Source organism: Cavia porcellus, unplaced genomic scaffold (genome assembly GCF_034190915.1).
Source record: "Cavia porcellus strain 051 isolate PalLab524CR breed Dunkin Hartley unplaced genomic scaffold, mCavPor4.1 scaffold_29, whole genome shotgun sequence".
Classification (NCBI taxonomy): domain Eukaryota; kingdom Metazoa; phylum Chordata; class Mammalia; order Rodentia; family Caviidae; genus Cavia; species Cavia porcellus.
Window position 1 is genome coordinate 19575323 of NW_026947512.1, and position 16690 is coordinate 19592012.

Genomic DNA, 16690 nt, shown 5'->3' on the forward strand with positions numbered 1-16690 from the left:
TCTTTCCCTGTACTTCAAACAAGGGTGTTTCCCAGGCTCTCCCCGAAATGCTCTCCTCTTATTCTCTGCAACCCCCAGGGAAATCTTCCTTGCATTCACACATGGTTTCAACCACCTCCTACTGATAATGATGCTCATTCTGATTTCTCATGCCTTTCCTCCTTTTCTCCCACAATTAAATCCATCTCTTTACTAACCACTTCCACGTGGCTCTCCCAACAGAGACCCTAAAAACAACATATTTCAAACCAGATTCATGATCTTCTCTACCAAAGTAGCTCCTCCTGCTTACAGGCACATTATCAGTGAACAACACCTCCATCTAAAGAGTTCACCAGCCCGACTTGAGAACCATACTCTTCTTTCTGAGCCTTCCACATCCAACTCCTATCTATTCTGGCTCCTAAATTTATTCTGCTCCGTATATTCTTGCTGCTACGGATCCAGTTCAAGCCTCAGTTGGATCGCTAAATGACCTGACATACTGCTCCCTAACAATAGTCCCTCTGCAAGACAGTTTTGCTTTGCCATAACCGCATGCTGCAGACCTCCTCAGGCCTTAGATTACCCAGGTTGAGATGGGTGCGCTTTAGCCCTGCCCGGGGACTAGGCGATGGAAACATGGTAGTGCAAGCAACAAGGGTGATTTTACATTGTCTAATATTCATACTAATGAAGTAAAGAGAAATAGCTAGAATTAGTTTAAGAATATATTTTATGTAACCATTATTTAAACTATTAACATTTCAACATGTAACCAATACATAAAATTAGAAAGTTTACGTTAGACATATTACTGAGTCTTTAAAATCCAAAGGGTAGTTTACATTTATAGGATTCTTTTTCTTTTTGATAGTACTGGTGGTGGTATGGGGGATTAAATGCAGGATTTTCCACACTGAAATACATTCCAGCTCTTTTGAAATTAATTGCATTTATATTTTATTTTGAAACAGGGTCTCATTAAGTTTCTAAGTTGCCCAGGCTGAGCTTGAACTTGCAATCCTCCTGCTTCAGCCTCCCGGAGTGGTGGGATTATAGATGTGTGCCATCACATCTAGCTTAACCTTTTATGGGTCCAGTCTTATTTCAAGTATTCACATGGCTGGTGGCTGCACATTCTGGACAGCACAGCCCTATACAGACCAGCTGACAGCAGCAGATGCCAGGGCAGGTCTTATACAATGCCCTGCACTTAGGCGACCAGGTCACACTAGCTACATCAGTGGCTCTTGGCATGACGAGAAGGCTCTCCCAACTGGGCCCTGCTTGAGTTGTTGGCCTGTGGACTTATGTGAAGATAGTAAGGTTGTTTCAAGCCATTAAGTTTAGGAGCAGAGCTTGATATGCATCAACACATAACTGACACCACAGTAGAGAATATTTCTATTTGCTAAACAACAGGAAGTCCCAAGAGTGCAGGAAAAGGGGGATTAAGAGTTTAAGGAGGGTAAAAAAGAACAATGATAGCCTAGTAAGAGCAGTCCTCAGAGCCAAGCCAGCATCAGAGAACTCACTTCTATTCAATACATTTCTGTTCTATCAACCCTGAATTCTCCTCCTATGCTTGTGTATTATCTGCCATGGGCCTTATTCATTTACTCAAAGAAAAAAATATCACTTGCCCACTATATGAGGCATAGCCCTAGTGCCCAGTAGTCGTAGTAGAGAAGCCCACAGGCTCTTCTTCCCTGGGCCAGGCCAGATGCAAGGTTCCATGGAGGCCAGTGCTGGATGCCACTGATGACTCTAGGCGTCCCACAGGACTGGATTGGGTTGGCCAGAGGTTTGGCTGTGGCAGGGGTGTGGCTGCTGTTGTTTCTGATTCAGGTGTTTGGCCTCTTCCCATCCACGTACTTTTCCAGGGTTTGCCAGGCATTTATCAGGCCTACAGAGCCCCCCACTAGAAAAGCAAGAGTGGTCCTTGGCCGATCCACCCATGCCTACTTGGCACCCTGTACTCCTGTTCACAGAGTCTACTCTGACTGCTGTAGGATGCCGGTATGTGGCCAAGTGTCACATCACACTCCCTCGGGCACTTTGGCCCCAGGCCCCTGAGCCATTTGTTCCAGCCGCAGAAACCACTGCAGTGACCTGTCTGTGGAAAGTGCCCACATCTCTGGGTTCTACCCAGAGATGCTTTCTGCAGTGGGATGAACCTCTGACCAGTGGAAAGTATGGCACCTTTCCCCTCAGTGGGCTGTCTTGAGAAAACCACTGCCACTAGTCAGGCTTGGCACCGAGTGGTTGCCAGGTCGGGGATTGTCATCACACTGGCTGGCCATGCTCCCCACCTTCTTCTCTTGCCTTTTTCTGAGTAGTTCCCTGGGGGAGCACGTCCTAAGCCCATGCCTCAGACTCTGCCTTCTAGTGGCCCCAGACCAAGATGCCAAGTAACCCAGAAGCCTCTCAGGGTAGAGATCTTTATGTTCCACCTCAAATAGGACTTTTGTCATCTTCCATCTAGTTGCTTCAATGGTGACCTAAATTCCTGGCTCCTAACTGGAGCTATACCTTCTCCAACCATCCTATTATACTTGCCCAGAAGGCATGGCCGCCAGCAGGGCACAAGGCAGTGCATCAGGAACACATACCACCATTACAGCTTCTACCATGCCTCTAGGACAGTGCTCTTGCTTTCCAAGGACAGGGGCATAACTTCCTCAAATTGCTTTACGTAAGCTGCTTAAAGAGCGCACCCTGTCCTTGCCTCTTGGCATCTCTCCACATCTAGTTTAGGAGCAAGGGCCTGAGGTCCACGGTTCACCTCATTTACTTGTCAGATGGAGGGCAGGCTGCTTGCTGTGCAGCCTGCTTGTGCTTCTCCAGGTCTCCTGGGCCCCTGTGGAGGTACACACAGGGCTCACAGCTCATGGCTGGGATGGCCCAGACACAAGCTTCAGCACAGGCTCAGTGTGCATACTGAATGGATGGATGGAGGAAGAGATGGGGGTCGCCATGGAGGCGGCTCCTGGCCTCCACCCCAGGGATTGAAAAGGATGCAAACTCTGCTGGGAGGTCTGACAGCAGGCAAGTGAGCCAGACTGCTTGGTGGTCTGCCTCTCCCTATGCAACAGGCTCACAAAACCTTTTCTGGGCTTGTCTGACAACTCCATTACACATTTCAGGAAATCCAACATCCTCCCTTTTCCACACAAAGAGCAGCGGGAAAAGGAAATCAGCTGCCGGTGGGGAGTTGCCCTTTTAAGCAGTGGGTGCTGCTGAGGTACGGTGGGATCTGGTTACAATTAGCAGCTCGCTACTGATGATAATGGAGTCTCTGAAGACCTGATGACAGCTCCCAGCCACCAGATAAATATCACCAATTACCTCCGGGTACAGTGGCCGCCTCTTCCTGTTCCTGGAATCAGGGAACTGTGAGAAGCCTCTAGTTTCACCTGAGGAAGGAGACATGGTTGATGCACCCTGGGGCAGACATCCAGACTGCTTCCTTCAAAGAAAGGGGTCCTGGAGGGAGAGAAACCCGAAAGTCCCAGATGTGAGGTGACACTGGCTCACGTGGGAGGCAACATGGAGAAGCGAGAATTGTAAACTGTCAGTTTTAACTTCCCCAGCACCCAACCTGTTTGTCAGGAGCTGCATCATTCTCAGAGAAAACCAACTTGGCGCAGGGTGTGCTGCCCTTGGCAAACAGGGCGTCATAAAGAGGAGATAAGAAGAACACAAAATCCTCCACGCACCAGGACATCTGACAATATCTGCACACTTACACCGGATGCCCTGAGGACTTTGCCCATTGAGGCACCCGACATTTAGAGAACTTAGAACACAGACATTTGCCACGATCTCCTCACCTGAGGTCTCTGATCCTCTCTGTTCCAACCCTGTAAAAAGGCTCTGTTTTTCTCTGTACCCCACAGACACTCTTTTCACCCTCTTCTGCTGGCAGCCAGGAGCAGTAAATTCCTCCCCAGGCTGCTTTTACACAAGCCTGGTGGGCTTGTTGGCTCTGCCTTATGCTGTTCCCTACACAAACCACAGAACTATTCCAAAGGGTAGTATCATCTGCTAATGGAATAAAACATTTAGCCTGAAAAATGGAGCACTTGAACCAGACTAAAAGAGTAATAATTGCTCATCAGATTGCTCAAAAGAAAAGGTGGAAGTGACCTGTCCATTCTGTTAACTGATAGAGGGAAGAGTGGAAAGCTAATGTTGAGATGAGCCTTTTGAAGTTCTACTCATAGTCAGTATTGGTTCAGTTTAATTGACAGGGAGATATTATTATAAATCCACCAGGAAAAAAATAACGTATGCCTTAATTTTCCTGAAACTTGAAAAGTAATAATTTGGGGCAGGGCAGGGTGGCACCTTGCCTGTGTTCCCAGCTACCTGGAAGGCTGAGGCAGGATTGCTCAAACTATTTACCTATTCATTCATTAACAGCCAGTCCATATTTCCAGTCTGAAACTTCCAAAGTCAAAGGCAAATCAGTTTCTTAAAAAAAAAAAAAAAAAAAAATTTAACCCCTTTCTGCCTGAAAAACCAAATTCCTCCACTGATCCGAACACTCGTACTATACAGAATGAAGTTTTGTCCGAATCTAAACTAAATTTCTTGTAAATGAGTCTTTTGACCTACATGGTGAGGTTGGACCTACTGGTTCCAGAAGTCATTCTGCACTGCAGGGAGGACAGTTTGGGAGCTGGCCAGATCTGGTGGGTAGGGATATTGAGGTAGGAAAGCAGAAACAAAGACAGAAAGGAGATAAGGAGAATACTTTCAAAGCATGGTCAAAGTTATCCCAAGTTACCCACCCTTTACCCTCAAATTCCTAAAGATTCCATAAATTCCAAGAGTTACATCAAAGACTTCCATTTTCAAAAGAAATGGGACATAAAACTATTAAATGGGTACCACATCTCTAAACATCAATCATATATAAACGGTTTATCTTTTACCTAATTAGTATCAAGTTTTTTGTTTTAACATACTGAAGAGTAACAATCTGATCTAAAGGTAAATAAACAGATAAAAGGTAAATGATACATGATTAAAAGAATGCCTTCTGGAAAAACACCTTAAATTGTTCATTTTAAAGATACTCCCAAGATTTTAGACAGACAGACAGATAGATCAACCTCCCAGACAACAATGCTCCTCACCCTTGAGTTTCCACACTCCCATTCAGTGTGTACTGCCACAACTCTAATAGATATCAACCCACACCTCTCACTGATTTGTTCCCAAATTCTTTTTTTCAATGAAGCACCAAGCTTCTGCCTGAGCTGAGGTTCCCGTCTCTTTAAAGGGACATCCTGGGATTTCATCCACCAAAAAAACAAATACCCAAAGGCAAAGAGGGAAACAAATATGAATGGAGACCAGTGACATAGACGTCAGGCGTGAGCAAGCCCAAGAGACCATTTGCAGCCTCTGGTGGTGAACTGCGAAACAGTGCTGCTTTATTGCAAGGCCTGGGGGCAGTGCATTGCCTTCCAACAGCAGCACCAGATGGGCGGGAGCCAGCACTGCTCAGGCTGTTTACCCACTCATTTGTTAACAGCAGATACATTTTCCCAGCCTTAAATCCCAGAGTCAAAATCGAATCAAGTTCCTCAAAAAATGAGACACAGAATTAGCAAATGATTCAGCAATTCAACTCCAGGTATTTACCCACAATAAGTGGAAGTGGAGACTTGGAGAGGTATTCATATGTCCACAATCACAATAGTGCTTTTCACAAGAACTCAGAGGGGGAGATAACCCAGATGTACATTAACCAATGAATGAATAAGTGAAACGCAGTGTATCCATACAGTTTTATGTGATTTAACAATAAAAAGAAATGAAGTATAGACACAGGTTTCAGCTGGGGTGAATCTGGAAGACATTATGCTAAGTGAAACAAACCAGTCACAAAAAAGACAAATACTGTGTGTTTCCACTTACATGAACTTCCTGGCATTGCCAAATCCATAGACAGGAAGCAGAGACAGGTTACTAGGGCTGGGGGAGGCAGGAATCAGGAGCTATTTTTTAAAAGTTGAGTGTCAGTTTGGAAACATGGAAAAGATCTGGAGAAGAAAGTTGTTGATATAAAGGTAAAGGTATATAATACACCATAATGCCATAGACATGTATACTTAAAAATGGTCAAATGGTAAACTTTATATCATGTATATTTTATCATAATTTTAAAACAAAGCAAATCAAACACAAGCTCTTCTGGTGGTAGAATAAAACCACAACCCAGTTTTATGCAGGACATAAAAACAGGCCAGATTATTTGAAATCAGCAAGAGGCTACAAAAACTTAACAAGTTAGCTGTGCTAACTTGTCTCCAACTAAGACATGGTAATTTTAGAAGCACCAGAATAGGCACGTGGAACCACTGGGTTCTGCTTTCAGCTTTGTTACTAGCTAGTTGTATGACCTGAGGCAAGGCAGTCATGTATGTCTCCCTGGACATCAGTTTACTGATTTGTAGAAGGGGTCAAATGACATGATCACAGCCCTTTTGGCCAAGGATTCTCAAAATATGGTTTTAGAGCAGTGTCTGGGAACATTAAAAATGCACGCAACTAACAGGGCATGGTGGTGCATGCCTGTAATCTCAGCACTTGGGAGCCTGAGGCAGGAGGATCACTGTGAGTTTGAGGCCAACCTAAACTGTAAGTGAGTTCAAGGCCAGTTTGAACTACATAGTGAGATCCTATCTCAAAACAACAACCACAACAAAAAAACTCCAAACCAAATCAAACCAAACCAGACCAAACCAAACACCCACAACTGACCCCCACTCCAGGCTGAATCAGACACTCTACACTCTGTAGGGGAACCCAGCAATCTGGGTTTCCACAAGCTAAGATCTGTGTGAGAGCCACTGACAGAAGATATTTTATGTTTTTACAATTAATGATCTGCATAAGCCACATTTTTAAGAAAATAAGCACAAATATCCAAACACATAAAACAAATGCATTAACGAATGAATAGGAATAAGGAGGATAATTACTTTTTTAAAAAAAATCAGGCACAAAGTAGCGAATCAACTGTAAAAAAGGAACATTCCTAGATAAGTGCTGTCCTTAAAAAGTTTTAATCGTCTACCCCTGACTGTTTTAACGATGCATTTATTGCTTGAAACGTTTTTTTGCAACCTACTTAGGAATTTTGAAGCTGAAGGAAATCAGCTTCATTTGTTTGGAACTAAAAGTCTCTTCATTCAGCTTGCTCCTGGACCGGCTGTCCTGATTACACTGTTTGCAGAACTCAGATTCCTCCTAAAACGAAGACTGCTCAGTGTTGAAGAGGTTTAAAAAGCCATGCGTTGCAAGCTGGAAGGCGTTTTCAAAGCATCACTCCAGCAAGCTCTGAGTGATGACTGTATTTTCCGCGTGCCCTCATCGAGGGTCTACCGCGGGGGAGGGGGGGGGCAAACACCTCACTCTTGCTCAGACCTGAGACTGGAGGGGACCACAGGAACCCTCTCTTGGAAACCCGAACTCTGGTTCCCATGGGAACGAAACTGTCTCACCATGTCACAGATGAAGCAACTAAGGCCTGGGCCGGCAGCGAGAGGAAGAAGGGTTATTCTAAGGCTGTGGAATTCACAGGTGGACCCAGAAATGAGTTTTCCTAAGGAACGCTGCCAGGCCCAGGGAGGCCCCGCCCACCAGGCTGTGACGTCAAATCAGAAGAGGAGGCCTTCAGCCCAGCCCCTTTCTTTATAAAACAAAAGATGCTTTTGAGGTGACTATTCAGGCTCTATCTGGTTAATTCTTTTTCTTTGGTGGGTTGGAAAATATTTCTAACATCCCACAGAGTCCAGCAAGGGCAAAGAGGGTGGAAGATTCTTGCTCTGTGGAGCTACAGACTTTCTGGCGTTGGGGAAGGAGATGTCCAGTGGCCAGCGCTCAGGGGAAAGGCAGGGCAAAGTGAATGTGAAGATTCTATTCCCAGGGCCACTGGCTACCTGGAACTTGGGCTTGGTTCTGGCTGGAGGACTTTCCCCTTGTTTCCCTGTGTGATAATCAAGTTTTTGTTTTTTGGTACTGGAGATCAAACTCATGACCTTGAGCTTATCAGGTAGGCGCCTGTGCCTCTGAGCTAAATCCTCAGCCATCAAGTTATTTTTTAAGACTCACCCTCACTCCTCCAAAGGCCTTTAAAGGATTGTGTGGTGTTGTGCTTTGGGTGGTTTGGTGACTGAACTCAGGGCCTTTGCACTGAGTGCTTCTCCCCTCCCCCCTTGTATTTTTTTTTTTTTTTTGGTCTTTTTTCATTTTTATCGGTACCAGGGATCGAACTCACGACTGCCTGCTTACAAGGCAGGCGCTTATGCCGCTGAGCTAAATCCCCAGCCCCACCCCCCCTTGTATTTTTGAGAGAGGATCTTACTAAGTCATTCAGTTGCTCTGGCTGAACTCCAACTTTCAATTTTCTTGCCTGAGCTTTCCAGGTTGGTGGCTGGTACCACCACGTCCAGCTATTTGGAGCTTTTAAGCACTCCCACATTATTTCAGCGAGCTGTTCAGAATATGTTCTGGCTGATTGGGAAGTGCACCATTCAGAGAAGTTCTGGTTTTCCTTTGATAGCTCTGGGAACCAATCCCAGACCTCATACACGCTGAGGAAGTACCCATGCTAAGCAAGAGTTCTTCCGCTGAGCTACATCACTGTCCCAGAATTCCTGCTTTTTCACCTGGAAGAAATATATACATATCAACCAGCTTAATTCAAAGAGGACATGTACACTGTCTTAGTGAGCTGGAATTCAAGCCTTTCTCAGAAGTTCTTTATTAGAGTCTAAGACTAAGCCACTAAGTTGCTGGATTTAAGTTGCAGGCTGGATTTAAGCTTACAATCCTGCCTCAGCTTCCCAAAGTGCTGGAATTACAGGAAGGTGCTACTACAACTTTCCCCAATACCCTGCTAGCCTAAATCTGCATGTACATGCAAGTTATGCAATGTCCTCTTTCCTGTGTAATTAATTGTGAGTCAGAATGGATGCTCAGTGACTGGAGTATGAAATTCTTTTTATTTTCCAGACTCCAGCATAGCCGGAGGCACAGTGCAGGCACTCATTTGGTGCCAAGGATGATGGCACTACCCAGGGTATCTACTGTGTGGCGGGCACTCAGGTGCTCTAGTGAGACATGATCTCAGTTAACTTCCTTATAGTTCTTTATTTTTAAAACTGAACCTCAAAAAAAAGGCTAGGTCAAGATGTGTTCGAGGTCAAGGGGAGGAGTTCAGGTGCTAATCTAGTCTCTTGGATTCCAAAAATAGAGCTCTTACCACTTCATACTGCTCATGCCCAAAGTTCAGGAGCAAGAATATCTAACTTCAGCTCACCTCCCTTCCTAACCTCCAGGTTGGAGAGCAGAAGGAAAGGACCTCAAAGTCTAACAGGTAATTGTAGGAGCCACCAATGAGATCACGGAGCTAGGAGGAATCAGGAGCAAATGAAAAGGAAGCTGGCAGAGGGGGACAGAAGCTTGAGTGGCCTGGGCCTCCTCCCTGCACAGGCCTGGCTGTGTTTCCATCCCGGCTCACTCCACACCCAGACACAATCCATCCCTTCTACCACCCCCAAAGCACCCAAGATCCTGAGATGGAGTCTCACTATACCTACTGTCCAATTACAACTGTTACTTGTGATGATCAAAATGCATTTATTTCAGTCTCCTAAACCAGAGCTTCACACCTCTGAGTGAGGTGCAGAGGAAGGTGCCGAGCTGCTGGGGCACTACTGCCTGTGTCTCACTGCTACCTGGGGTCTGGGTCATGGTTAGCAAAGAGCAGGAATAATAATACCCAGCAAGGCATCAAGACACCCAGGTTTTTCACTAACTCTGGGTCTCAGGCACCTTGTCCCTGCAACAGAGAAACCACTACATGACTGGTAAAGGGCTTCCCAGCTGCTCAGATCTGTAGCTCTGTGACCAGGATGCAGAAACTACTATGCCAGTCACGTGGTACTGGAACCAGCCAGGCTGTAGACAGTGGAGCACTGATGCCAGAGATAAGACCTCATCCCAGCCGCTCCTGCTCCCGGGGAATCTGACCCTGCTCCCCCTTGGCCACAGGCAAGCTCTGACAGCCTTCCAGGGAAAAAGCTGACCTCTGGCCTGCTGGGTCCCCAGCTAACAAAGGACTGCAAGCTGGCGAGCCTGGGACCATCATCCCAAGGGCTGGGTCATCTTCCACCTGCCAGCTGACTCCCATGCACGCACATGCTCCACGCCCCAGCTGCACAGGCCACGGGAGGGGCCATGCTCCCCTACAGGGATCATCATGCCAGTGTGACTTCAATGAGACACAAGTGATGGGGATGGGAGCAGAAAGCAAACTTCATGGGTCACTGCTCAGTGCATTCCCAGTGCAGAGTTGTCACTCAAACTCAGGCTTTCAGGGCATGAAGGGCCCTCAACTTAATGGCTTCACCTCGTCCTACCCTAGTTCAGACTCCATCTCCACAGTGGAGGTGCTCTCTTGTGGCCCATAAGGGAAACACATAGCTTCTTAGCACTTAAACACATCAGGCCTAATTCTAACACCTCTTATCTGGAAGACCCTACTGTTTGAGATCTACTGAAGAAACTACTGTTCGAGATCTGGTTTCCAGAAAGGCCATCTCCAGCGCTTCTACCATCACCCTTACATGCATCATTTCTGGTTTTTTTTTGGTACTGGGGATTGAACTCATGACCTTGCACTTGCCAGGCAGGCACTTATGCTGCCGAGCTAAATCCCTGGTCTACATGCATCATTTCTAACATCCCTACACTGCTTTCTCAAATTTGACCAATACATAGACATCTTCCAAAGGAAAAATCCTCCAAACTCCCATGAGCACACGTGAGCATCCCTGGGGGTCTACATACTCCAGTGTGGGAGAGATTGTCTTAACCCAAAATCTCCTTTTATGAAAAATGTCTTTCAATTGCAAATGAGAAGTTAATGGGGAAAAAAATAGACGAGTACACTGTAAACATTCTCCCAGAATTCACTCATTCACCAGATATTCAGGGCCTCACATGTGCCAACCAATGCCCTTGGCACTGAGAGTCAGGGTTCAACCAGGCACGGTCTCAGCATGCAGGGAGCTGACCTTCCGGGAGACACGGGGGATGACACACTAAACAAATAAGTGCAACGAAGGGAAGCGCTGGAGAAAAGCAGACAGAGAGAAGTAAAAGCACACGGAAGATGGACGAGTCGGCTTTAAATAGGGCCAGCAAGGATATCACAGCAGACACCTGAAGAAAGCGAGGTGAAGGAGCGCATTGGGAAGAGACAGACAGAGAAAACAGCTCCAGGCAGAGGGAAGAACAAGGAGGCCTCCATACAGAAGCAAAGTCCAAAGGCTGGGGTGGCTGAGAAGGGAAAGAGGCGACAGATAAAGACAGATGGGTGGGAAGGGTCTCGCGTATCGTGTATAACGGGATGAGTCTGATTTTATGAAAGACACAACAGGAGGTCATTGGAAGATTTAGAACATTAAGAATAAATTACTCGAAGATACTTGTTAAAGCACAGTGACAGGGACCTGATGCAGGATTACAATAAGTATAGGGACCCTCGTGCTGTGAGATTGGGCTCAACTCCTACTGCAGGGGGGGCAAGTACAATTTATAGCTAAGGAGAGGGTGGGGCTAGTGGACAATACAGGATGGGGACACTGGTCAGATATTAAGAGTGGCAAGAGGTGCCAAGCTGATTTCTCCAGATGCTAAAATGGGGTTTTCTGAGAAGAGCCAAGATGGGCAAGGAAGGCTTAGAAGTCTGATGCCTGACTAAGGTTTGGGAAACAAAGCATCTTTGTCACAGGCAAGAAATGAAGTTCCCCTTCTCTGTCTGCTGCCCTGTGTCTTCCCGGTGCCTCTGCTTTCCCATCAGACAAGAACTCCCAAGGCAGGGCCGTGCCCCCACCCCATCCCAGGGACTGTGTCTTTCCTATCTTTGCTGGCCTCCCCTTCAGCGCCCAGGACAACCCCGCTAATAGAATGATCTGGGCCGCGCTTGTAACCCAGAGATGAGCTCCAAAATCAGAAACCCAGAGAAACCATTCGGTATGTCTGTCACCAATGGACAGGTCCCCATTCCCTGAACTGTGCCCTCCCCGAAACCTAATTCCCTACAGCTTGGCAGAGGTGTGTCCAACCTCAGGGGCACACAGCCCCAGATGCGGCCTGAGGGAGGTACAGGTTGGCCAGCGGAAGATCCCGACGGCCAAAGCTGCAAGGGAGACACAGCTAGGCCCTGCCACCCACCTTTTGTGCTGAGGCAACATCACGGGGAACACACAGCACCAGGCCCCAGGTCACTGCCACAAGCAGCCTGCCACCTCCACCTCCAGCACAGCCACTGCCCAAGGGACCCTCAGATGCCCGTATCCATAGCAACCAGCATTTGTGAACTGCATTCCCAGGAGGGTGACAGAGGGCTGCTGCCCTTGTGCTGGCTTATCCTGAGAGGACACTGCTTCTCTGGCCCGCTCGCTCACGAAGCCTGCAGCTCCTGGTACAAATGTCCTCATCCACTTTCACCTGGCTGCTCTCTATCAGCAAGGAGCCAATGGGACGCAGTGCCTGAATTCAAACACCACACCTTCTCATGGTTCGCTTTGAAGCTGATCTGTCTTTATAAAACCTGGGAACTCAGGGCGAGGACAACTAGGAAAACAACAAAACCCCCAATCACACAGCCAGCAAGAATGACGAGGCTGCCTATCTCTGGACCAGAGAAAACCTCATCCCATCTTGCAGTAAAACCTCGGGCCTTTATTAAAAGAAGATTTAAAAAATAGAAATTAAAATAAGAAAAATCAAATTTTTAAACATTAAAATATTAATAACAAACACTTCTCTTGCTCTGCTCCTTAGAGATCACAGCCTTTTCCAGAGCTCACTGGGATACTTCAAGTCCCTCTGCAGGCCAATCTGAGTTTAACCCTTCTGTCTACAACTCACAGGTTTTGCTTCAAGGTGAACAGGGCCATGGGGCTTGTTGGAATGAGTGGAAAAGAATTTCAGCGATTTTGCTTTAAAATGAACAATTTACTTTTCCTGCTGGGTCTGTTTCTAGAATATATGTTCAAACTCTCAAAGCAGGTTTCCTGCAGGAACTGGCCCGCTTCACGAACCTGCCCCAGAACGACAGGGATGGGACCCTGTTCCGGAGGCTGGACGCTTGCCTTTGGAGATCTCAAACCATCAGCTCCTGGGCGAGGGCAAATCAGAGCAGAAGCTGCCTTTCTCTTACACTTGACACTTCTTGCATCTCCCTTAGAAGACGCTAAGTCTCTCTTTTTTAAATATACAGAACAAACAACTGAATTCTCCATCCTTTTCTGCAGTCTCAGGAAAGAAGTTTCTCAAGTCATTATCTTCATTCCTTCTCTCTTCCAAAAGAAATAGCTTGTTTAGGAAATAAAAATAAATTCCGCAGTCCTCCGTAATGCTAAGAGAAAAATGTGCCATTTGGCTCCTTCTGGATGCTGTGAGAAAGCACAGCTGGCGGGGTTTACAAAACCACATTCCCGCAACTTATGAGACTGCCCCCCACGACCTCTACCTCCAGCCCCGAGGCTCCCCCTCTTCATGCCTCCTCATGTGCAGGTCACAGGCTGCACAAAACTATGGGTCCACCTCCCCCAGCTCCCCAAGAGCCCCACGTCCTGGCTTCTCACCTATAAAGAGAAGTTCACTACACCTGCCTCACAGAACACTTTGCGTAAGGTGGTAGAACATACGACACAAGGAGCCCGGCGTGGGGGCACACACTTTTAATCCCAGCGCTCTGGGCGTGCTGAAGGATCAAAAGTTCAGCCCAGCCTGGACAATGCAGCTGCTTAGTGAGACCTGTCTCTGAGTGAGAACATTTAAAAGGGGGTGGGGGTGGGGCTCATGCAAAGGTCCTGGGTTCAGGCCCCAGTAGTGAAAGGAAAAGACAATGAACCAACATCAAGAAGAACTCTGAGTCCTCTGTAGGAGAGTGGATGCCTCCTGAGACAATAATGCCAAGTGAAATAGATCAGACACCAGCTTAAGTATCACATGCTTCTCTTATAATAGAAACCCGAAGGATAAATAAACTAAACAGCCAAATAAAGGATAACTAATAGGAAACAGGGAGACAGAGCTTTTGCAAATGGGCAGAGGATCAAGAGATGGAGGGAGAGGGAGAGAAGGGAAGGAAAGGGGGAGGAGAAAGAATTAAGATCTGTTGGTGCATGCACCAGCTCCCCAGGAAGAATGCCATCACGATGTGCTGCGAATATGTGCTAACAAAAAATTTTAAAGAATTGTTTTAAGTAAGAAAAGAACAACAACAACAACTCTGGCATACAATCAACCTTAGTTGTTTTTAGCTGTGCTCTGTGGGGACCACAAACTTTCCAGAGCTGATATTATCTTGTGTTCTCAGCACTGAGTGCCAGGCACACTACAGTTATTTTAAATTTTCATTCAAAAAACAAGCTTAGAAATGTTTATTGAGCCTGCCTGGTTGAAGGGCCTGTGGGCTTCTTTCCCACTGGTCCATCCTGCTCCTAACCTAAGACCAGTTGGCTGAGGATGCTCCCCCAGGGGAAGGTTATCCTCGCATGACCTTCTCTCTTTCCACTCAGAAACTCCAATCAAATCAAACCGCAGGGAGGCAGTGCTGTGGGACAGGGAAGCCTCTCCAAATAGCACCCCACCAGGTCTGGCCAGGCATCTCAAAAGATGTGTTCCCCTCCCCTGCCTCCTGGATGCTGCTCAGTAACCAGACGAATAATGAACTGACAGAGGGATTCCAACCCATGGCAATTAACACTCTTCCAGCTGGGAAGGATTTAGCTCCAGGATGCCCAGATCTGTGAGTCTCCTTCCCTCCTTCAGAAAGCACCAACTGCTGCCACAGAATTTGGGGGACCCCCCCCAAACATCAAAGAGAGGAACCTGGCGGATGAAAAGAAGCCAAGCAATGATGGTTGTAGAAGCTGGGTGATGGGTACGTGGTGATTCATTATGCTGTTCTCTCTACTTTTATATATTTTGAAAAATAAAACAAAATCTTAATTATAATTCTATATTTGTCAAAATCAGGGCAAGGAATCTCAAAGGTTTTTTGGTTTTTAAATCATAAAGGGAACTCCAGGTCTGGATATCCATGGTAAAAGTAAAGGTCTGGGAAGTTTTCCCCAGCTGGTTTGCCTTTGCAACTCCAGGGAGTTACACACAGGTGGCATTAGACAGCCCGCTGGCCTGTGTGAGCTTGGGCAGGTAACCTGACCTCTCTGAGACCTGCTTCAGCTCCTCTACCCTTAAAACTCAAGCTCTGTCTCTGTCTCACAGAGCTGCCATATGCTTGCAGTGTGTGCACACCTTCAATTAACACAGTAGATGCTTGATAACATTTAGTTTCCTTTCTTTCCCAGATGAGCGCAGCAAGAATGCCCTGTTGTAGTCTTGTACTAAGATCAAATGCCAAAAGTCAGCTGGTGGCCAAAAATAACTAAGACACACTGAAAAGAAAGCTTTCACAGACAGGAACTCAAAAGTCCATTGCCTGGGAAACCTGAGTCCCCACCAAAGATTGAAATATTCAGAACACATCACTTGTGACGGGTACTAAGTTAGAGGACACAGGGCAGAGCGCCAAGCACAGGAATGCATACCACTCCGGGGCCTTGGCGACAGCAGGTTTGCAGGAGAAGTTGCTGGGCAGAGTGCTACGCATTCAGATGACCTGAGCAGATCTGTGTATGCCAACATTCACAGCAGCGGCAGTGTTCACTATGGGCAAAGGCAGGAGCAACCTGCATGTCCATCAACCAATAAATGGAGAAGTAAAATATGAGGTATATACAGACACATAGAATGTGAAATTCAGCCACAAAAATACATATATAGATATTGTTAAGCCATAAAAAGAAATGAAATTCTGATCACGTGCTGGATTTGATGAAGCTTGATAATGTTATCCTTCGTGCAATAATTCACACACTCAAAACACAGATATTATTTGATGCTACTTATCTGAGGTTCCTAAAAAGTTGAATTCACAGAGACAGAAACAAGAACAGTTGTTACTAGGGCTGGAAAGAGGGGAGCATGGGGAATTGGTGTTTCAAGGGCACAGTTTCAATTTGGGAGATGAACAAGTTCTAGGAATGGGTGGTGGTGATGGTTGGGACTGTATTTACAGTCACTTAACTGTACACTGAAGAGGGGCAATTATATGTCGCATATTTTTATCACCACAAAATAAAACAAAAATAGCTTATATTCCTTTTTTCTCAAGAGATGAGAGCATCTTTAAGGACGCCCCTTTGTAGAGATGGGTCAACTAGGTCACAGCAGAAGTAGGCAGACAGTAGCAGGTCAGTAGCATGGTGTCTCTGGGACCATCACTGCCACAGAAGAATCAGCCTTGCCTGCCGACCTGAGCAACTGGGAACCAGGATGACCACCCATCAAGCTCCCTTTGCCTGCCCTCAGGCACCTTGCTGCCAGGCAGGACACACTGCACAGCCTCAGCCCCACACGCCAGACCCGACCAGGCTGTGAGAAGTTGGCCTTTTCAGGTTACCCATCAGCTCCCTTGCCTTGCCCAGGGATGCCCTTTGGAGCTGGGGTCCTCCAGAAGATCACAGAAGTCCAGGAAATTCAGGGTGACTCTCCTCAGGCAGAAGCAGCTTCCACTAAGAATGGCAGTAGCAGTAAGCAATAACAG

General features: G+C 46.6%; 1 protein-coding gene across 19 annotated transcripts in view; it reads right to left on the reverse strand.

Annotated features, from left to right (window-relative positions):
• Nfasc (neurofascin) overlaps positions 1-16690 on the reverse strand; it is a 164023-nt gene that overhangs the window by 105248 nt on the left and 42085 nt on the right. For 16 of the 19 annotated variants that reach the window (XM_063240064.1, XM_013157892.3, XM_063240065.1 and 13 more), the window contains exon 2: positions 3331-3468. The exons of the other annotated variants lie outside the window; for them this stretch is intronic. In XM_063240064.1, the coding sequence (XP_063096134.1) occupies positions 3331-3468 (138 nt within the window). The remainder of the gene's footprint in view (positions 1-3330; positions 3469-16690) is intronic. 19 annotated transcript variants of the gene reach the window in all.